This window comes from Nicotiana tabacum, chromosome 13 (genome assembly GCF_000715075.1).
Source record: "Nicotiana tabacum cultivar K326 chromosome 13, ASM71507v2, whole genome shotgun sequence".
NCBI classification, from domain to species: domain Eukaryota; kingdom Viridiplantae; phylum Streptophyta; class Magnoliopsida; order Solanales; family Solanaceae; genus Nicotiana; species Nicotiana tabacum.
Window position 1 is genome coordinate 24,054,674 of NC_134092.1, and position 22,935 is coordinate 24,077,608.

The following is a 22,935-nucleotide window of genomic DNA, read 5'->3' on the forward strand; positions in this document are numbered from 1 at the left end:
AGTGCAATTGGTTGACTAAGAGGAGACAAGTTCGCAGTAGGTGCAGAATCTTATGCAGGACATGAATCACCTGGTCCTGATGTTGGACGTGGACGACGATGATAAGTCAAGAGTGGTGGAGCTGCAGAAGATTGAACTGAACTAGGTGGTGGAACTGGAGCTATAGGTGGTGAAACTGGAGCTATATGTGGTAGAGATGCAACTAGAGTTGTGGATGGTGGAGCTGGAGTTGGAGAGGGAGATGAATAGGAGATAATGACTGAATCTCCAAATGATGAAACTGGTAGCACCTCAGAAATATCTAAGTGATTACCTGGACCTGTGAAGTATGATTGAGTTTCAAAGAAGTTAATACCAGCGGACATAAGGTATCACTGGAGGTCAGGAGAATAGCATCAATACCCTCTTTGGGTTCTCGAGTAACTCATAAATACGCACTTAAGAGCACGAGGAGCTAACTTATCTTTTCTTGGAGTAAGGATATGAACAAAACACGTGCTTCCAAAGACACGAGGTGGAAGAGAGAACAAAGGTAAGTGGGAAAACAGGACAGAGAATGGAACTTGATTCTGGATAGCTGAAGATGGCATACGGTTAATAAGATATCAAGATGTAAGAACTGCATCCCCCCAAAAACGCAACAAAATATGAGATTGTATGAGTAGGGTACGAGCAGTTTCAATAAGATGTCTATTCTTTCTTTCAGCTACCCCATTTTGTTGAGAAGTGTACGGACAAGATGTTTGATAAATAATTTCATGAGAGTTCATAAACTGCTGAAATGGGAAAGACAAATACTCTAGGGCATTATCACTACGAAATGTACGGATAGAAACCCAAATTGATTTTGAATTTCAGCGTGGAAGGTATAAAAAATAGAAAATAACTCAGATCGATTTTTCATCAAAAATATCCAAGTGCAACTGAAATAATCATCAATGAAACTGACAAAGTAGCGGAATCCCGAGGTAGAATTGACCCGACTAGGACCCCAAGCATCTTAATGGACTAAAGTAAAAGGTGACTCTGCTCGATTATCAAGACATCGAGGGAAATGGGAGCGGGTATACTTATCGAGTTGACATGACTCACACTCTAGAGTGGACAAGTGAGATAAACCAAGTACCATTTTCTAAAGTTTTGACAAACTAGGATGTCACAATCGTTTATGTAATAAATCAGGTGAATCGGTAACAGGATAAGTTATTGAAGGAAGATAAGATATGAGTCCATGTAATTTTACAAGGATAAGGTAATAAAGCCCATCTAATTCATGCCTGGTACCAATGATCCGCCCTGCACTGCATTCCTATAAATAAACAAGGTCATCAAGAAATAAAATAGAGCATTTAAGTGATTTGACTAATCGACTAACGGCTATGAGATTAAAAGGACTACCGGTAACATAAAGAACTGAATCTAAAGGTAAGGAAGGAAGTGGACTTGCTTGACCTATTCCAGTTACCATGGTTTGAGATCCGTCGGTCATTGTGATTGTTGAAGAGATTGAGAATATGAAATAGTAGTGAAAAGAGATTTGTCACCAGAAATATGATCAGATACACCTGAATCAATGACCCAAGACTCAGAGGTTGAAGATTGGGAGACACAAGCCACGCTACTATCTGTTTGAATAACGGAAGCTATCCCTGAAGATGTCTATTTACATGCTTTGTACTGAAGGAACACAATATAATCCGATAAAGAAATCATCTGGATTGGATTCAATGAATTGGATCCAACGGATTGTCAGTTAAAGGCTTCTGATACGAATGCCATTATAATGTTGCATCGAAAAAGCAGAAATTTTTTGGGAATTACTGTTCACTCCAGAAAAATCATTGTTCATGCCGAAAAATATAAAAGTGGTCGGAATTTAATTTAAATTGGATGGGTATGCTCGGATTTGAAAGGAGAAGACACTGTCCTGAAGAAGTTTTCCCAAATTCTAGCCGAAAAATGCCTCACGCGCCGGCGCGTGGACGTTTGAGCTTCGTTGGAGAAATTCTTCCTGCGGCACGTGAGGGCGCGTGCGTTCTTTTCTGCCAGAGAATTTTTTATGGGTTGGTCGTCGAGCTCTAATCTACTTCCTGGTGGTGTTGGTTTTTGCACAACACTGACGGGTAGTAGTATTTTACTTGCGGCAGACCTGTGTTTACCGGAAAAAGACTTCCGGTTGACTGATTTCTCTTCCCGGAGTCGCTGAAATTTATGCGCAGCGATAAATCTCTCATGATTGCTCTGATACCATGTGAGAAAACACGGGAGAAAAATCTTATTCATTCTCTAAAGTATTGTACAATGCCCTATTTATATACAGTGATTATATAATAATATGTATCTACTTCCCAAGACCATATAAGGAGACCATGGACCTCAAATCCCACCGATGTGGGACAACTCAACAGAGATAAGGAAATCTCAACAAGGAATGCATTTGCTATACTTGACAAGGAGGCTAATGTAAGAGACCTAAGCTTAAACAAAACCAGTTCTTCCTGCCCTGAGGGGGGACTTGGTGTGATTGGACCAAGACATGGGAGGGGTGGGGGTTATCCCCTACCTAATGGATAAGCTAGGCTTTTGGTATGTCAGGAGTCTTAACAAGCCAGATAATTAGAGAGATATACATCTGTTTATGCATAAAAATGGAGTTAGCTTGTTTGGACTCCTGAAAACACAGATTAAGAGAGCAAAAGCTCAAAGAGCTTCTCTTAATCTGTGTGATGGATGGTCCTTTACTACTAATCTTACACAACACCGGGGAGAAGAATATGGTTGCTATGGAAACCTATGATCTTTGATGTATGAATAATTAAAAGTACATATCAGATAATTCACAGTGAAGTAAGACACAAGTAAACAGGAAAGCAATCTATGTTACAATGGTCTATGCCTACAATAATATGGTACTCAAAAGAGACATATGGAAGGAGATAGTGGACATCTATAACCACATTCGAGAACCATAGGCTGTGATGGGTGACTTTAATAGTATACTGCACAAGGATGAAAGGGTGGGAAGTCCTGGGACAATGGCTGAAATAAGAGACTTCCGGCAATACTATTATGTATGTAGCCTTCAAAAGCTGAAATCAACTGGAGCCTACTACACATAAAATAATAAACAAAGTGGAGCTGATAGAGTACTAAGTAAAATTGACAGGGTTTTGGTGAACATAGACTGGTTGTCATAGCTACCAGCCCCAATGGTTCACTACATGAATGAGTGATTGTTTGATCACTGCCCTGCTGTGATCAATTGGGAGAATAGAAACCAGGGGACCAACAAACCCTTCAAGTATTTTAATATATGGAGCATGGATCCTGACTTTAAGAAGAAAGTTGGAGATAGCTGGACACCTGAGATTGCTGGCACCAAGATGTATCAGCTAGTGGGGAAATTGAACAGGCTGAACAAAGTACTAAAACAGTTGAACAAAACTAAGTTCAGTGATATTGAAATAAAAGCAGGACAGGCCAAGGAAGAGCTATTAGAATGCCAAAAACAGATTCAACTAGATCCCCTCAATACAGGACTCATTGGCAGGGAGCATGACCTGGCAAACAAGTACAGCAGACTAAAGAAAGCAAGTGACCAATTCCTAAGACAAAAGAGTAAAATACAATGGCTAAAACAGGGGGACCAAAACAACAGGTACTTCCATAGTTATATGAAGGCAAGAAGAAATGCTAACAGAATTTTCTCAATTAAGGATTCTACTGGCAGAATGGTAAAGAACATGGAAGGGATAGCTAAGGCATTCGTGGATTTCTATAAAGCTATTAGGAACCACCAAAATTGATAGAACACATGTATGCAGTAGCCCTGTGAGAAGAGGACCAACAGTAACTGAGGAACAAAAAAGTATGCTAGCAGCTGAGTTTACTGAGAAGGAAGTTAAGCAAGCACTATGGGCAATTGATGGGGGAAAATCTCCAGGCCCTGATGGCTATGGCAGCAAGTTCTTTAAAGACAGCTGGAACATAGTAGGACAAGACCTCAAGGAGGAGTACTAGAATTATTTTCATCAGGGGGGATGTTGAGGGTGAGTAACAACACTGTCATCACAGTAATCCCAAAAAGCAACCACGCAGATGCAGTTGGGGACTATAGACCCATTGCCTATTGTAACACAATGTATAAGATCATTTCAAAGATGTTATGTAATAGGGTCAAACTAGACGCGGGATATTATTTCAGAAAAAAACCAGAGTGCCTTTGTAGCTAGGAGAACAATCATGGAGAATATCCTGATTTGTCAAGATCTAGTAAGGTTGTACAATAGAAAAACAGCCACCAAGAGCTGTCTGATCAAAGTTGACCTCAAGAAAGCCTATGACTCTATTGAATGGGACTTTGTAGAGGAGATGTTACATGCGCTTAATTTTCCTATGAGGTTCATAAGGTAGATCATAGAATTCATTTCAACACCGCAGTACACTGCGGCTTTAAATGGAGGCTTATATGGGAACACAAAAGGTACGAGAGGCCTGAGACAAGGGGACCCTATATCCCCTCTGCTGTTTGTGATATGTATGGAGTATTTTACCAGAATAATGAAGTTAGTGGCCCAGCAGGAGAGCTTTTGCCTACCATTCCAAGTGTAGAACTCTGCGACTAAATCATCCCTGCTTTGCAGATGATGTGCTCCTTTTCTATAAAGGAGATATACAGTCAGTGATGCTAATGTTGAGAGGACTTCAGACTATCTCCAACTCTTCATGTCTAACAACTAATGCTGGAAAATCCAACATTTTTAGAGTGAATATGGATACACATGAGATAGAGGATCTATGTAAAATAACAAGGTACATCAGAGGCAGACTCCCTTTTAAGTATCTAGGGGGCCCAATATTATCTAAGAAATTGTCAAATACAGACTGTCAAGTGTTGGTGGACAAGCTAACAACCAGAATAAGAAGTTGGGGCTCAAGGAATTTATCCTCCGCTAGGAGAGTTCAAATGATCAATGGAGTTCCGATGCACATACACGCATATTGGGCATCGATATTCCTACTTCCCAAGGCATTACTCAAAAGCATTATAGCTATATGCAAGAATTACCTATGGGATGGTAAGGTCGAGACAACTAGAGTGCTACTAGTAGCCTAGGATGTTGTACGTAGACCAAAACAAGATGGAGGAATTGGGATAAGGGACTGTGTGGCATGGAATGAGGCTGCCATAAAGAAGTATGTGTGGATATAGCTCAAAAGACTAATAATTTGTGGGTCAAATAGATAAATCTCATATATCTGAAAAGAGAGGATTGGTGGCAATACACTGCTCCGCAAGATAGTAGCTGGTATTGAAAAAAGATCTGTCACATAAGAGACAGACTTGCGGGGGTTATGTACAAGGATGGTGGCTCTCACAAGCAGGAAGATATACAATAAAAAGGGGAAATATTCTTGGCTGAAGGGGAACCTGGACATATGCCAATGGGGGAGATGAGCAGTGGCGGAGCCACCTTATAGGAAGGGGTGTCAAATGACACCCCTTCGCGGAAAAAAAAAAATTATATGTATATATACTATGCATTGACTCCCCTTAATTTTCTGATATGTTTACTTTTATATATTTTGACACCCCTTAATCAAAATTTTGGCTCGCCACCGGAAATGGGTATGGAATATGCAGAACATGTCAAAACATAGCTTCATTTGCTAGCTGACTATGCTTAAGAAGCTGTTAACAAAGGATAGATTAGCACACAGAGGGATCAACTCAGATGGCCTTTGTGTACTATATGGAAGTTCCTCAGAATCTATTAATCACTTGTTCTATGAATGCCAGTACTCCAAGTTATGCCTTGCAGAAATATTTTAGTGGCTAAGGATAGGAATCACAATTACTGAAAGCCAGAGTCTATGGAAAAAAATAGCCAGGAAAATGGGAGGAAAGCTAAGCAGAGGATTTGCACATGCAGTGCTGGCAGCAGTGAGTCGGTGACTTACCATATCTGAAAAGGAAGAAATAAGCACTATGGCAGAGCACAGTTCCTAGGCCCCAAAGGGTATGCAACCAAGTCAAGGAAGAATGCAAAGTTCGGATGATGGAGCTCCTGGAAAAGACAAGGATAGGAGATGGCCGGAAGAAATATACAGATAGCAATTAGATAGGAAGGATTATTACATGTACAGGAATAGGATAATCAGTAGACTTACTTGGGATTAACTAAGTAATGGATGTTTATAACTAGGCGATCTAGTATTTTTTTCCTCCAATTGTATTTGTTCCGGTAATGAATAAATAAATTCATTCCACCAAAAAAAAAAAAAAAAAAATTTGTGCATTGGAAATAGTAGCTACAACTTGTCAATAAACTTGGCCTAAAGGTTATTTCGGATTAATAATAAAAACATGAGCTATTAAAATTTTCAGGGGTCATAGCGACGTTTTCTTGCAGCAATTGATTGCAAAGAATTTGCATGGGCCTTCGAATGAGATATAGATGCCTCGCTTGCGTACTCAAGACTTCTCTTTAGGGTTTCTTTTTTAGGACATCTTGTTTTTTCTTTATTTTTCATTATATTTACTGTCCTACGAAGTTTATTATGGGTTTAGATATTGATGTTAGTTATATACACTTTTTGAATTTTTGACAGTGATTGCAACTTATAGTTACCACTTACCGTATCTCCTAAACTATTATAGTATTATACCTTATCAGAAAGATTGGTATATACCTTTACCCCGGCCGAGTCAACTTTTTGGGGAATTGAAACTTGCATGAGCTGATGACGTCTGATTATTTACGTTTTTTTCTTTTATAAAATAGTGTGCAGTTATTGTGGAAATGAATTTTCGTTCGTTGTGCTGCAAAATCAATGTGTTCAAAGTTCAAACAAGTCGCTACATATATACAGCTAATGAAAACGGCAAGATCCATATTTGTGGGGCCCATTTTTATTACACCTATTATATTATATATTCTATATATTTCAATTTAGATGGGTTGTTTGACTTGTCACGGTATTTAAGAAAAAAGACTTTTAAAACTTGTCAGTCTTAAAAGCTTAAGGGATAAAAGGATTTACAACCGGTATGATTTCTGCCAAGAAAATTGCATCTAAAATGAAAATCAAACCCGAACTTTGTAATGTGTGATATATAGAAAAAAATAATTTGACGAAAATATTGATATTGAAATCTCTTGAAGAGCCCTTGAGAGTTAATTACTATTTATACATAGTGGACAAGACTATTTTTTCACTTCAAAATAGATTTGAACAATTCGAAACATATGAAAATATTTTTTGTTTTCTATTTAGCGTAAAAAACTGAGATCGCTAGATAATGAAAATTTAAAAAAATACTGCCTTAATCTTGTGTGTTCCTTAAAGCATAATAATCAATCTGATATTGATGATTTAGATTTATTTTCTGAATTAAAAGTGTTAAGGAAAATAGTACAATTAGAAGATAACAATTTAATTGATATATTCAATCAAATAAAAAGATTTGATTCTTTTCCAAATGCATATATTGCTTATAGAATAATGTTAATAATTCTTGTTACCGTTACTTCAGCAGAAAGAAGTTTTTCGAAATTAAAATTGATAAAATCTTAACTAAGCTCAATAATGTGTGAAGAGAGGTTAAATAAATTAACTATATTATCAATTAAGAAAGAATTATTAGAAAAAAATTGATTATAAAAAAATTATTAATAACTTTGCATCTAAAAAAAACTAAAAAAAATGAACTTCAAATTAAAAAAATAATAATTTAAAAAAAATTAAAACCCCTCATAAAATTTGACTTTAGGCCACAAAATTCGTCGGGCTGCCCTGTCTAGAACATGACGTGCATTGATCCCTCATGGATGTGGCTTAGTCTAGGCCAAGTGTTAGTCTAGGCCAAGTGTTAAGCAGTGTTTATAGCTTGGATATTCCATTTTTATATCAATTAATGTTCTGAAAAATGTAGATAGAAAAACCAAATAAATCCACCATCTTGTTCTTACGTTGCTCAAAAGAACCAAACATAATATAGATAACAGAACACTCGAATACTGGAAATAGGACTGCTGCCACTCGAAGCACACGGGGCATTCTAAGCCTATACCTCAACAAAGATAATACAGTGGTGTTCGTACAACTACAAACCCGTGCAGAAAAAATGTTGAGAAATGGCCACGAGAGAAATATCTTAGGAACAGTAAGTCCACTCAATCTTCTCATATCACATATAATTCAGCAGTAAAAACTATGCATCCCTATCAAGCAAGCAGCAGAGATTCCCAGAGATGATCGACCAAATAAAACTTAGCAAGTCATCCCAATTTCTCCACAAATGTTTCTGTCAATGTGCTTCCGTTGATAATTTTTGTAGTTGCTACAATTATGTCATATGCCATCCCTTCCTGTAACAGCATAACTAGCATTAGCACAAAGGAATTCATTGAAGAGGTTGAGAATGATAAATAAGAGGAAGCATGGGATCAGTAACGAGACCAAGTGACTGATTGGAACGAATGCAGTTATTACAGCATTTAGAATTGGAGCACTGGTCGAAAATCTTGCATTGAATATCATAGTATTCTACATTAACCCATTTCGTTTTTGGTTCCTTTTCCATAGCATGCTTCCAAAGTGTGCCATCCCCAATACAATCTGAGATACTTTGAATGCGTTAATCAATTTACATGATTAAAACTTATCAGACTGACCTGGCTGCTCAGGAAACGAAGAGCAGATATCTCTGCAGATGTCACTCCGCCAATGAAAACAACAAGAACCAAAGAGCGCCTTCCATCAACAACTCTGGAACATCATCAATGGTATTAGAAGGTTTAATACTGGCCAGAGATGATAAAAGAAATTTTCAGCTTGATGCTTGCATGAATTAGCATAATGAAATATAAGGTCCAGCAACATTTCAAATGCTTCCTCAATCAAATAAAGATAAGAGCAAAGACAGAATACAATAAGGTGCAGCAAATGCAACAAATCAAAAACATAATGACATAGGCAGCCATCACTCGGGTGTCCATCTCTGCTTATATCATCTCATTCGTGGTACAGCCATAAAATTTCCACTTAGAGCAAGCCCTGTCCGAGACTTCGCAGACAACTGATTACCAGGTAGCTTGAACCTATACAGGTATATTTCCCGAACAAGACCACAGCACCAGGTCCCACCTTCATTTCCTTATTTCATTCTCATCTCAATTCAAACATGATTTACACGGCCTCTTGTCAATATCACCCCTAAAGTTCACAACCAAACATATCTCTCCACCTATGTGCTTTTCGGGTCTGATCACACTATCCAGGTCCCACCTTCATTTACCGTGCTTCAATTTCATCCAAATAGAAAACATTATTCATACTATCTCTAATCAATATCACCTTAAGTTCACAACCAAACAGAGTTCTCTCCACTTATTGGCTTCTCTGAGCTAACTTATGATGGTAAGCATGCATCTAAAACTTCATTTACTTTATTGTCAGCGCTTTATAAGCCAGGGAATGTTACAGAGCCAGTAAGTGGATGCTATTCAATACATACTTGTCCGAGCCATGCGAAGACCCGTTTAATGTGTCCAATGATGGACTGCTGGAAAATCCACCCTGTAGAGAAACAAGCAAAAACAACAGATTAAGAGTTGTATGCCATGATAATATGATCAAAAGATGGAAAAATCCATGTGAAGAACAAAATATAAACAGAAAGCTAAAGCTTACCCTCTTAATATCTGAGTGTGGACCTGGCAGCAGCTTCAATATTTCTTCAATCGGCCGCCTGAATATAAAATTTTCCAGATGTCATAAATAGTGGGACTGAGATTAAGAAATTAGCTCTTGGCTCCAAACTACATTTGTTGAGATTGGGGAGTTATCCACCCACATGGGGGACAGTGGAGGAAGGAAATCAATTACTGAAACATTGGTAAGATTTCTAACTGCAAAGAGGAATTAGTGAACTTTTCTTGCAGAAGACTTAATTCCATGACTACTTCTCAATTAATGAAGGCCAACTCTAGGTTTATATAGAATAGAAGTATCTTCTTCCAGTAAATCACAAGGAGGTCTAATCAAATTATTAAAGCAGACAGATTCATAAGCAAACCACAGTTTATTTGAATTAGGAAATCTCTTAAGAACAAAAACTCACCACCCAGATCGAATTGCATGTTGAACCAGGCGAATACTGAGAGGTGCATACCCAGAGAAGACATAGGAGATATCGTTGGGACTATATTTGTCAGAGTTAAAATAAAAAGTTAACAATGATTGCAATGGTAAGGTAGTGATGATAATGACAGCTGTGCAAGAACCCATTTTTAATACATAGCCATATTGTTCAAGTTTCAAGGGAGGGAAGCGAGACGAATTTTTTATCAAGCTCAAAATAATATCTTACTTGGAAGTATCAATATCCTCCACTACGAGCTGCAGTGCACGTTTGATTGTTATCCAATTGCTTTTAGTCTCCTGCAATGATGAGGTAAGTTAATAGAGAGAACAATGCTGATAAATTTCACTGTTTCCAGGAAGCAATATAGTTGATGAAAACTCATGAATGAACCTGTTTCTTAAGCAATCCAGACTTCTCCAAATTATTCAAGGTTGCTATATGCTCAAAACCATAGCTGTGAAGCAGTTCTCGCCTAATCAAAAGAGATGAATTGAAGATATCAGTTAGAGATTCACGTGATGATACCTAAAGCATGGAAGCCATGTCAAGTATAAATAAAACAGCTATTGCCAGAGTTGACTCGCCTCAAATAGTCAAAGTTTTTCTTGGGCAACCCTGAATTTGTTATTGAGAACAAGACAAGAAGACGTAGAACATTGATAAGTGGCTCTTGCTTATGGATCATCTCCTCAATGTACTCAAAGCATCTGCATTTACCCAGTGACCAAAAAGTAAGCAAATAGAAAATGAAACAATCACCCAGAAGAAAGGAAGAGGGTAGAACACAACCAAGACCCCCTCCCACCCCTTCGACCCCTCTCTCGCACCTCCAACCCATATATCACCTCTTTCTGCTCATCCTTTCCTCCAATGGTCTAGAATTGCTTGAAAAGCAACCCGACAATGAAATCAACAACAACAACAACCCAGTGAAATCTCACTAGTGGAGTCTGGGGAGGGTAGTGTGTACGCAGACCTTACCCCTACCCGGAAGAGGTAGAGAGGCTGTTTCCGAAAGACAATAATGTGTGCAAGACATGAATTGATGGTATTGCAGGCATTTTTCTCTAAGTAGTTAGTGTGGAGACTAGCATTTTTGAGAAGGATATCTTCATTTTCTTTAGGTTGGTTTATGGACTGGCCAAGAATGCTCTGCATCTGTATATGCATGTCCTCTCTTCTGATTGAATAATCATTTTCCTTACCACACAATAAAAAAGAAAAAAAAGAGAGAGAAGAAAGGAAGAGTGAGAAATGAAGGACACCCTTGTTCACAAGCAAAAATAATCTACTACATGGCATCATAACATGCATACAAAGAATTTGTTCTAGGTAACAAAAACTGGACTTGAATTTACAATTGTCCAATATTTGAAGCCAAGCACTCCATGTAACAGAGCCTTCAAGTACCCATTGAATATTATAACAGAGAACTGAAAGGTTGAAATGGTACAAGACTACCAGAGTAAATACAAGTAGTAGAATGAAAAGTTTAACTTTACTCACATATCATAGCTTTCAGCCTCAACAAGAGTTTGCTCCATATCAAGTCGGCCAAGGAATGAAGGTTTAGATGTAAATGTAGTTAAATGCTGAGCAAGATTTATGTGTCTCTGGAACAGAAAACCAATAGTATTATAACACTGCTAATGTCATTACAATTGTTGTATAATCAAACAGTAGAAAAGAACTCTTACAGTCATTTCCGGCAATGAGTTCAGCTTTTTGACAAAATCCTTCAACTCGGAGACTGTCTGGGTCTATATGTAATAAACAACGTAACACAAAAGTCAATTATTGAACAAACACCTAAGGCCTTTAGGTGTTAAACGGAAATGAATCACTAGATTTCAGTTACTTTTTTTTTTTCCAGGAACCACAAATTAAGCATCTCAGTGAGGTGGTCCAGAACTATATATATTTTGTTCCAGACTGCTATTCTATTTTATTGCACAAGCAAAAGATGATCAGATAACTATTACAAAAGTCAAATCATGTAACAAAGGCAAGGCTAAGACATGCACTAGTAAGATCACTGACTAACCGTAGTCTGCATCTCTGAGTAATCTTGCTTCATGGAAGTTGCTTTTTGACGTAGAACCTGCAATTGTACTGCAAATGACAATTAAAGAAACAGAAGACTAAGGAAAGAATGTGCGAGTTGACTGTTATGATAGAGCATGATAGATTGATAGGTATGCTGAAGACGCCTAGACTTTGTTAAAACTTAGAAGATGGTGAGAAAATAAATCAACCTGGACAACAACTTCAAAGTTCTGGTCCCGTATCTCTTTGAACAACTTGTCACTACAAAGGTAATGAATTGATATTTCAAACGGAGAAATAAAACGTCTAAGTCATGGAGAGAAATTCAAAATAAGACACTCTTTTTCTTTTAAAAAGACACAAAAAATAATAGATATATATTTCCCAGTGGTCACATCTGACTATACTTATTGGCATGACAAAGACCTGGAATCCATATGAGAGAATACCATATATGATATAACAGAAAAAACTGCATGCATGAGAATCAAGGCATTATCATGTAGCACATAAAAGAACCATGAGGTATATCACTAGGAAATCACACAAGAATTTATTGTGTTCTGCACTTCGCACACTCCTTGTATACAAGAGTCTCTCATTTACATCAATAAAATTACTGCATTATCCCCCCCCCCCCCCCAAAAAAGTATAACATTCCTTTTTTTAATTTAATGAAACTAGTTTAATACCAATGAAACTAGCTTACCTTGAATTAAGGGGAACCTTTATCTTCTTGCCTTCTTGCTGGACACCCATAATAGATGCATCTAGTTCCACAGCACCATTATTGATACCAAGAAACTGCATGAAGCCTATTAGAGATAGCTTTTAAAATTCTCACAGCATATAGTCTGTTTATTGTATACAACCATGAACTGCTGCCTAAACGGTTTCCTAAATATACAGATCCATAGCAATCCTAAGAACATCACTTTTACCTCATCCAGCAGCCCTTCATATGTTAACTGCGAACACATTGGAGTGATCATATCCACCTGCACAATTCCAGGAAAGTCTTACAACCACAGTGACAAATGGACATAAGGGCCAAAAGAATATCGCCTCAAACAACTCAAGATACAGTAACCATAGTATTTCCACAACTATGAAGGTTCAAAAAATAAATAAAACTCAAGCAGCAGAGCACTTAACTGACCGTGAGGATCAGAGACAAAAGGAGTAAAACTTTATGAACTAGCAAGATTAGACCTGAAGAATGCTCAACTATTTGTACACTAGACAAATAAAAGAGCATATTTTTTTCCAATTCTTAAATCCTGAAGTTTCAGGCTTTAGCCAGAGTGAGAATTCAGAAATAAAAAAATTCCACAATTTTCCACTCAAGCAAGCTGAAAGAGTATGATAAGATGTTCCCCTTCCCAGCATTTTTTATCTTCAAAGGAGAAAATTGAGTTCATGAATCAACGGATCAGTGCAAGAAAAGGTACTCAATTTTAAAGGTTTCCTTCATCACCTCATGCTTTGAACTGTGTCATTAGAGCAGACCAACCACTTTTGGACATGATACCATTCAGAAAAGCCAATCCCCTTTCCTCTCACCTTCGTTTTATGAGAAAGCTCAGTCTCACTCTCTCATTATCCTACTCAATAGAATGGCAATAACCACCTACTCTAAACTAGCCTGAACCTTCAGAAAAATTCTATAATGAAGCCTCCTCTTTACCAAATAACTGATGAAGCCACACGGTAATACTTTTTATAACTGCATTAAATGCATATACTGAGAGAGGAGAAGGGGTAGTGCCGAGGGGAAGACAAAAAATACGTGGTACCTCTCTGTCCAAGAGGATGATAGTATTTATTTCAGGCACACCCATCTGCAGTGAAAGAACGAATTGGTATTATTTTGTGAATGCATGGTGCCCAATATTTTTTTATGTATGATATTGATCTAGTAGATTTAAGATTTTGAGTTACCTCAGATGTGTTCACAGGTTCTTCCAATTGCATCCGATTCAAAATGTCAGCAACGCGAACTGATGCTTTCCCTTTGGCCCTCACATTTGGAATCACTCCAAAGGAAAACTACATTTCTCAGAAAACAAAAGGCTGTTAGCTAATGTTTATGCTGAACCTACTTTGCCCAAAAACAATGAAACCGATTCCAATAGTAGTTAGTTCTATCAAGTAAACATAAAAAGCACCTCGATTTTATGGAGAGCTTTTGCTATGTGCCACAGGGAGGTAGTGTCCCCGTCAACTAGGTACTCCTGTCATATAAATGTAACTATTTTTACATATGCCAATCTTTAGAAAAGTACATAACCTTTTCCTTGAATCAATGCGACGAACAAACGTACTTTGTGAGCAACATCAATTTCAAATGATAATACATCCTCATCCAGTGGAATAAGATAAAGGGGATACTCCCCTATAGTCAACAGGTGATGAACTTTTTCTTCCTCAAGTATCTGTCAAAGATTCTATACAATTGTTAATGAGAAATACATGCCAAACTAAATTCTTAAAGAAGTTTATTAAGATTTTTTCACAAAAAGGCTAACCTTCTCACATACAACTGCACGACGAGGGACAAAATAAACAAAATACTCCCTTTGAATCCCTTTAGAAATATCATTATGGATGTGTGAGCAAATGAACTTCATCAAGTCAAGCTGAGCTCGGACAAGATAAACTACTTTCGTGCAATCAGTTTGAACTGGTTCCGCATTAAGATGCCTCAATTCAGCCCCATGCTCCTGTTTACAGGAGTGAAAACTCACAAAAAAAAGTTAGTGTGAAAAAGAACACAGAATCAACATGTTTGTTACCCAATGCCACTGCAAAATAACTGTTCTCTTTAACTCAATATTTCATTTCTTTTAGAAACTCAAAAAACTACGGAAATTTTCACCACAGAAACTTTCTTTTGCTAAGACAGCTAACAAATACTCTTTGCAAAAACTCAAAAAAATTGCAGAAGTTCAAAAATTCAGTTAAAAAATTAGTAAACTGAACACTCCCTCTATCCTAGTTTATGTGATAAGTATACTTTTTTTTTTACCCGTTCCATAAAAAAGAATGAAAAAGACAATTAAATTTATATTTCCTATTTTACCTTTAATGAGAAGCTTTTGTAACCATAATAGGTTTTTTCACGGGAAACCGAAAAACTGAACCAAACTGAAAGCCGACTCAAACCAAAGAAAAAATTCAATATATTTTTGGTTTTGGTTTTGGTTTTAATTTTAAAAACCAACAAATTTTGGTTTGGTTTTGGTTTTAAGAAAAAACTAAACGGAAAAAACCAAACCAAATCAACTATGTAAATACCAATGTGAAAATTATAATTATACACATATATGTATATTTTTATATAAAAAAATTAAAATGTCACAATACATATTAATCTTTCACACTCTTGGTTTGTAACTCAGTTCTTTGCCTTTATATAGTAATTTAGTTCTTTGCCTTTACTTTCTAGTTTGATTTGTTATCTATATTTAGATAAGTCCAAGAATCTATTTCATGTTAAGAATAACTTATCATTAATTGAGTCTTTCAATTATTCATCACTATTCAGTTCAATTATCATCAAGATGTCTTGGTAAATGATAATTTTTCTTAAAGAATAATCGGCTTGGTAGTGTTATGCTAGAATATAATTGGTGGAACATGTGCCTGACAATGTATTTCACATACACTTCAAGAAAACCGAGAAAAAAACGAAAAAACCAACAAAAAACGACTCAATTAAATTGATTTGGTTCCAATATTTGAAAAACCGACATAAATGGTTTGGTTTTCTTTTAGGAGAAAACCAACCGAAACCGAACCATGAATCATAAAATATTATAACATATAATGCCATGAGTTTCAAAAGTTTTACACCCACACAAAATTATTACTCCCTCCATTCTACTTTATGTGATACACTTTTTTTAGTCTTTCCCAAAACAATGATACATTTCTAAATTTAGAAATAATTTAACTATAAACTTCTCACTTTACCCTCAATAAAATGATTTGTTCTATACCACAAAAACAGAGAGAGAGAGAGAGAGAGAGAGAGAGAGAGAGAGAGAGAGTTGCCTTGAGAAGTGAGCTCTGTACAATAAGAGAGAGTGAACCGCCAAGCTTAGGATCAATTACCAAACACTTTTTCCCCCTAATCTGCAACTCCAAACAAAAAAATTCCATTGAAGTTTCAACTTTTCGGTTAAATTTTTGAAATATTAGTAAAAGGGACATTTTACAAATCCAAATTATATAAATAAATCTCACGTTCTTCAAAATCGTAATCAGTTCTTTCAGTGATTGATCTCTGTAAGACAATTGAGAGAGAATGATCAATTGGGGATATAGATATGCATAAGCATTGAAGTACATTATGTATAAGTATTTGTACCTCAGAGATTTCAGATTTATGGGAGCGTTATCCAAATTGGGGACTTGCGCCATATTCGACTTCGATCGATCTCTCGAGCTTTTTTTCCTGTTGGTCGAAAGTGTGAGCAGAGAGATGTTAGGAGCACGACGATTATTGAGACATGTTTAGCTCTCTACTTCTCATCCAGTGGACTTATGGAAATATAGTCCACGTTGAATATGGGCTTTTCAAAATGGGCTATGTTGGGCTTTTAGGGATGAATCGCACAAATAGCCACTTTTCTGACTGCTTTTTAAAATGCCTTTTTTCATAATTTACAGTGTTTAAAATTTTGCGACAGTCTAAGTAACCTTAAGTTTGAATAATGAACTTTCGTATAGTATTATTCGTATATGTATAATGTATTGGTTAGAGGACAAAAATAAAATTTTACTTGTCAAGTTAAGTGGTTAAGGTAAATAGTTATATACATATAAAAATTTGGGGAATGTTGAAAGGAAATAAATGAGAGTATTATAAGAAGTCGTAAAAAAGACTCCACACATACAAATTTCAGAGGTATACTTCACGTGTATTATTCTTGTGTGTTGTCAATTTAATCTTAAAATAATCTCACTATTTAATTTAAAATTGTCAAAGGTTAAATTGTGGCTTTTCTCCTTTGTGTTTTTTCCACCTTCTTTACCTCCAAAATACATCAATATTTCAAATCAATAGCCTCGTCTTTACACAAGTAGCCGGTCATATTCATTGTTTACTTTTTTTTAGTATAATAATCTCTATGAACGTTTGTTGCACGATAATAATAACACATAAATATAGATATTCAAAATACATTGCAAAATATGGTATGAAATATACAAGAATGGTTGCAAAATTTCTCCAGGATTTTACAAAGCCAATGGAAGTCGAATTTCAACAATTAACTCAAATTTTCTCCCAAATTTTTTTATGAGTTGTAAAAAACAGTAATGAGAAGAAGAGAATTCAAAAAGATTATTGTGTTTGGTTTGGAACAGTACCAAATATTTATAATGCCTTTAGGAGTCAGTTCAAAAATGAATGATTTTTATAACTAAGACAATCTTTAGGAAGAGGCACTTTGCAACAACCACTTTTTTAGAAATTAAAAGTCACCCTTTTGGATTTAAAATCTGTTAAAAATATTTTGTATAAATAATAAAAATATTTTAATTAAATAAATTAATGTGATAGGAACTAAAAGATATATTTAATTTCGGGCTATTTAAATTTTTCCCAAGTTCCCGGAATCAATGGTAGCTGTCGAGCAAGATTAGTGGAATAACATAAAACAGTAGTCAAGAAAAGGGTAAGAGTATTTAGTACTTACTAAATAAATAGATATGACATGGCTTTTCCAGTAAAAATACAATTTTCACCCAACTTCCATAGAACATTCAGATTGCATGTATCCATCTACTTCCAGTTAGATTCTTGCTCATCAAACCTGAGAAAGACTTGAAAAATATTAAAACGTTTATATTTGTTTTCAGAAAGGACGAATTATTGGAGTCTTTAGCGAATAGGACTAATAATATGGTAGAGACGCAACTTAACTTGTATCCTAAACTTGAAATCTTTAGATTAAAAGAATTAGGATTCTATCTTCTACAAGGAATGTTGGCGTTGAGTTGTTGATGTCCAAGAAGAATTAGAAAATCTATCATCTATAGCATGCATGTAGTCTACTGAGTTTACAGATGAAAAGTTAGTCTAAAGAGACCCATAACGGCTATTTGCATTTAAACGGCTATTCTATCTTCTCTCTCTAAAGAGACCCATAACGGCTATTCTCTCTTCTCTCTCTAAAGAGACCCATAACGGCTATTTTTTAACCGCGATTACACCACACGCTCCAGTCAATGGGCCCGCCGGACGGCGCTGCTCCGGCGCGTCTGGAAGGTCAATCAATCCCAAATCTATCGGCGAACCAGTCTACTGAGTTTACAGATGAAAAGTTATTTTATGCTACAAAAGTCATCACTTCCTAGAATGTGCCGATTCCCCCAAATAGCCATGGAAAAGATTCAATTGTTGCTACTCACACCACTCACAATGGGATGTCGGCGGTGCTCTTCAAAGCATCGGATTACTACGGTATTATGGCAGAAGAATGCAAGCTTACAATTGTTGGGCGATTTCTCAAATCACGGCCACAAATTGGCAAAATTAGGTCAAAATTCAAGGAACTAATCTCGATTAAGGGTTCCGCCAAATTTGGGGGTTATGACAATTATAATGTTTTTCTAGACTTCACCAACGAAGAAGACTTTAACTCAGTTTGGTTTAGAAGGGTTATTGATATTGAAGGCCAACAGATGTGGCTGCAAAAATGGTCCCATGATTTCAGACCTGAAGAGGATCTGCCTATTGCTCCGCTATGGGTCCTTCTTCCTTGTTTACCTTTTCATATGCACACATGGAACTATGTTAAACAAGTGGTGAGTGCAATTGGTAACCCCCTCCCCCTTGAAATGGATTTGGCTACTAGAGGAAGGACGAGGCCAAGCATGGCAAAAGTTAGAGTCGAAATCGACCTACTTAAAGACCAACCAGACTCTATTTATGTGGGACAAATATAAGAGAATGCTCCTCATAAAGGTTTTGTTCAAAAATTGGAGTTTGAAGGTGTTCCAAAATACTGTAAGTTTTGTAGAAAGTTGGGTCACAATATGATCAATTGTAGAGATCTAGAAAGGAAGAAAGTTGTTGAAGCTAGAGAATTGGAAGCTCAAAAAGCTATGGCAAATCAGAATGAAGAAGCAAAAGGAAATGAAAAAGACAACAAACTGGATGAATCAGAAATTGGTATTGCTATAGATAATGCTCAAACTAGTGCCAATATTATAAAGAATCAATTGTACCAAAATAATGGTATTGAACTGGAGAATGCCGTACAAAGGTCATCAAGCAATATCAAAGACAGAATCAGCATAAAGATTAAGAAGTGAAAACAGAAGAAACTTCCCAAGAAGAAGGCTAAAGTAATTTTCAAGCCCATTATCAATCCGTCAGAAGTTACAAACAAGGGCAAGAAGAACAACAAAGAGATAACAATGGCTTTACAAGATATAGATCTGGGGAGTGAACATGTTCAGACCAAGGATAAACAGAGGCATCTGAGCAACAATAGAGAGGGGGAAGCTCATAGTCAGGATACATTAATTAGAAATCGAAGCAATAATGAAAACGCTGGAACTCCAAATCACAGTGAAGCCAGAGAAGACTATCAAGAATCAATACAAGAAAATAGTGATCAAAATGAAAATGGAGATCAAGAGGAAAGACAAGCAGGAAAGAAAGCTCTTACAATGAAAGACTACGTCAATGAATCAACTAGTATACCTTCTGAGATCAGAAACCTTCCTGGGATTGATGTGGTAGTCGATCTCAATCTTGAATCCAATCTAAAACAGGACAAACATGTTACAAGCCAACAAATTGAAGTGACTTCCTTTAATAGGGTAACAGTCATGATTCTGGATGATCAACTTCAAACAGAATCGAAGGAAGGATCTTTACAGGTTATAGAAGGCAAAGAAAAGAGAAAGAAAAAAAGGAAAAAAGAACAAAAATAGAGATACTACATCTTCTAAAGGAGGAAACTCATGCTAACTCTCTGGTTTTTCCTTGATAAGTGCAATATTCTGGAACATTAGAGGAGTCAATACCAAAAAAGCCATGCCAAGGTTAAAAAAACTGATTACTATCTATAAGGTGGAACTTGTTGCCATTTTGGAACCTTTTGCCAGTACCAATAAAATTGAAAGGTGCAGGAGATTCCTTGGCTATCATCATTATATCTCCAATACTAATGGTCAGATTTGGATCATGTGGTCAGGTAACAACATGACCACTGTTTTGAACAATCATGAGCAGCAACTTACTATCAAATTGCACTATGGGGCTGCTAATAGTGAACTTTATATCACAACAGTTTATGCTAAGCGCACTCCTGAAGAAAGGAGAGATCTATGGAGTAGCTTAGGGTGTACTCATCTCCAGGTGAATGGTTCATGGTGCATTGGGCTTGATTTCAATGTCATCCTAGACCCCTATGAGAAAAAAGGTAGCAGACCACATAGAATGAATAAAACTCTCGATTTCAATACGTGTATGGATAACTGTGGAGTGATGGATTTGGGATTTGTTGGGCCAAAGTATACATGGTGTAACAATTGAAAACCTAGAAGAAGAATCTGGAAGAGGCTTGACAGAGTGTTTATCAATGATCAATGGTCTCATGTTTTTAAAAACAACACAGTCAATCACTTGGCTAGAATTGGGTTTGATCATAGGCCTATTCTAATTCAATGTCATGATCATGACCAACAAGGGACTAAATATTTTAAGTTTCTAGATTTCTAGACTAATCAACTATCTTTTTTACATGTATTAGAAGAAGTTTGAAGTAATCAAGTTCAAGGTAACCCTTTGTGGAGACTTCAACAAAAGCTCAAAATTCTTAGTAGAAGGCTGACTCAATGGTCTAAAGAAGACATTGGCAATGTCTTTGATCAAGTCCAGTATTGGGAAAACAAAATGCAAGACCTTGAGCAAAGTGATCTAAATAATAGTAATGATCACTCTAGGGCTGAATTGAATAAAGGCCAAGCAGAATACATTAGATGGATGGGGATGCAGGATGCCATTCTCAAGCAGAAGGCTAAGGTGAATTGGTTTGAAGAAGATGACGCTAATACTAAATATTTTTATAGCACCATCAGAGATATAAGGAGAAGATTACAAATTCACAGAATTAAAGACCACAGAGGTCAATGGATTGAAGGAGATTCTAACATTGGCAAAGCAGTTGTTCACCACTTTCAACAGTTCTTTAATATCAAACACCACTTCAGGGATCAAGATATCATCAATTATATACCTCAATGTATTAATGATGATGACAATGAAACCCTTACTGCCATTCCTGATATTGAAGAGATTAGAGATGTTGTATTCAACATGAGTCCTACTAGTGCAGCTGGGCCGGATAACTATAATGGAAAATTCTTTCAAACATGCTGGGACATCATTAAGGATGACATTACTGATTTTGTTCAAGATGTCTTCAATGGTAGAAGACTTTCTAAGTTCTTTTCTCATACATGCCTTGCTCTTATTCCTAAAGTGAACTCTCCTAGTAGTTTTTCGTATTTGAGACCTATTAGTTTGAGTAACTTTATGTCTAAGATTATCTCCAAAATCCTATCTAGAAGACTGAATCCTATACTAGGGAAGTTCATATCCGAGAATCGGAGTAGCTTTGTTAAAGGTAGATTGATCAATGAAAACATTCTTCTAGCCCAGGAGATTGTTCAAGGTGTGAACAAGAAGAACAGAGGAGGCAATGTTATTATAAAGCTTGACATGGCAAAAGCCTACGACAGAATTTCATGGACCTTCCTGATAGTAGTAATGAGGAAATTTGGCTTCTCTGAAAATTGGATTGACCTTATTTGGGGACCTCTACAGGGAGTCTGTTACTCCATCATTATCAATGGGGCAAGAACTGGTTTCTTCACAACTACTTAGGGCCTCAAACAAGGGGACCCTCTATACCCTTCTTTGTTTATTATTGGAGCTGAGGTTCTTTCCAGATCCCTCAATGAGCTGAATGATTTTATTAGCTTTAGTCCTTTTAGCATGGATCACAGAGGGCCAATTATTAACCATTTAGCTTATGCAGATGATATTGTTATTTTTTGTGGAGGTAACAACATGACTATGAAGCTCATTAAAAAGGTTATTGACAGATATGAAAAGACATTTGGGCAGAAAATTAACAATGACAAGAGTTTCTTTATCATAGCTCATCACACTTGTGCCAACAGAATCAATAGAATTGGAAATGCGACTGGTTTTATGGATAAGTCTTTCCCATTTACTTATTTGGGATGCCCTATATATTATGGGAGAAAGACAAGCAGTCTCTTCGATGGTATGCTCTCCAAAATTATCAAAAAGCTCAATGGATGGCAGGCCAATATGATGTCTCTTGGAGGGAGAATGATCTTGATCAAATATGTTCTACAGTTTCTTCCCACCTATATATTGTCTGCTATGAATCCTCCTAAAGGAATTACTAAGCTCATGGAGAAACACTTTGCTAATTTCTTTTTGGGCTCCAATAAAAGTAGAAATAAATATCATTGATCTTCATGGAACAATCTTTGTCTCCCTAAAGACGAGGGAGGAGCTGGTGTCAGGAAAATAGAGGACATCATTGACACACTTAGCATCAAAAGGTAGTGGAGATTCAAAATGCAACCTTCCCTTTGGGCCACCTTTTTCAAGAATAAATAATGCAAAAAAGCTCATCCGGTGAACAAAGGACTAAGTCCAGTTGATTCTCATATATGGA

The 22,935-nt window shown here is 36.5% G+C and overlaps 2 protein-coding genes across 3 annotated transcripts; one reads left to right on the forward strand and one right to left on the reverse strand.

The window, feature by feature from the left end:
• Positions 1–7,950: 7,950 nt before the first annotated feature.
• Positions 7,951–16,723, reverse strand: LOC107822287 (vacuolar protein-sorting-associated protein 33 homolog). 2 transcript variants are annotated; one of them, XM_075227820.1, is made up of 22 exons: positions 16,569–16,723; positions 16,445–16,484; positions 16,253–16,333; positions 14,725–14,919; positions 14,521–14,631; positions 14,365–14,430; positions 14,138–14,245; positions 13,993–14,037; positions 13,138–13,194; positions 12,906–13,000; positions 12,406–12,457; positions 12,195–12,251; positions 11,848–11,910; positions 11,657–11,763; positions 10,735–10,857; positions 10,541–10,622; positions 10,376–10,446; positions 10,127–10,207; positions 9,697–9,754; positions 9,521–9,582; positions 8,679–8,772; positions 7,951–8,372 (listed from the first exon to the last, which is right to left on the reverse strand). In XM_075227820.1, the coding sequence occupies exons 1-22, from the start codon at positions 16,619–16,621 to the stop codon at positions 8,283–8,285; spliced, it is 1,791 nt and encodes a 596-aa protein (XP_075083921.1). In that variant the 5' UTR covers positions 16,622–16,723; the 3' UTR covers positions 7,951–8,282. The 2 variants fall into 2 exon arrangements, with proteins under 2 accessions (XP_075083921.1, XP_075083922.1); XM_075227821.1 differs by lacking the exon at positions 16,445–16,484 and having other exon boundaries at positions 16,569–16,721.
• Positions 16,724–22,217: 5,494 nt separating this feature from the next.
• Positions 22,218–22,727, forward strand: LOC142168025 (uncharacterized). The gene has a single exon (XM_075228677.1). It carries the CDS (start codon positions 22,218–22,220, stop codon positions 22,725–22,727), a length of 510 nt encoding a protein of 169 aa, XP_075084778.1.
• Positions 22,728–22,935: the final 208 nt, after the last annotated feature.

What these genes read in the sequence shown, in the direction of transcription:
- LOC107822287 (XM_075227820.1), bottom strand. Translation starts at nt 16,621, where the DNA reads ATGGCGCAAGTCCCCAATTTGGATAACGCTCCCATAAATCTGAAATCT. An exon ending in AAGCTCTCCATAAAATCGAG is followed by an intron (nt 14,246 to 14,364) that starts GTGCTTTTTATG and finishes TGAGAAATGTAG; the next exon opens with TTTTCCTTTGGAGTGATTCC. An exon ending in ACTCATTGCCGGAAATGACT is followed by an intron (nt 11,764 to 11,847) that starts GTAAGAGTTCTT and finishes TTTCTGTTCCAG; the next exon opens with AGACACATAAATCTTGCTCA.
- LOC142168025 (XM_075228677.1), top strand. Translation starts at nt 22,218, where the DNA reads ATGGATCACAGAGGGCCAATTATTAACCATTTAGCTTATGCAGATGAT.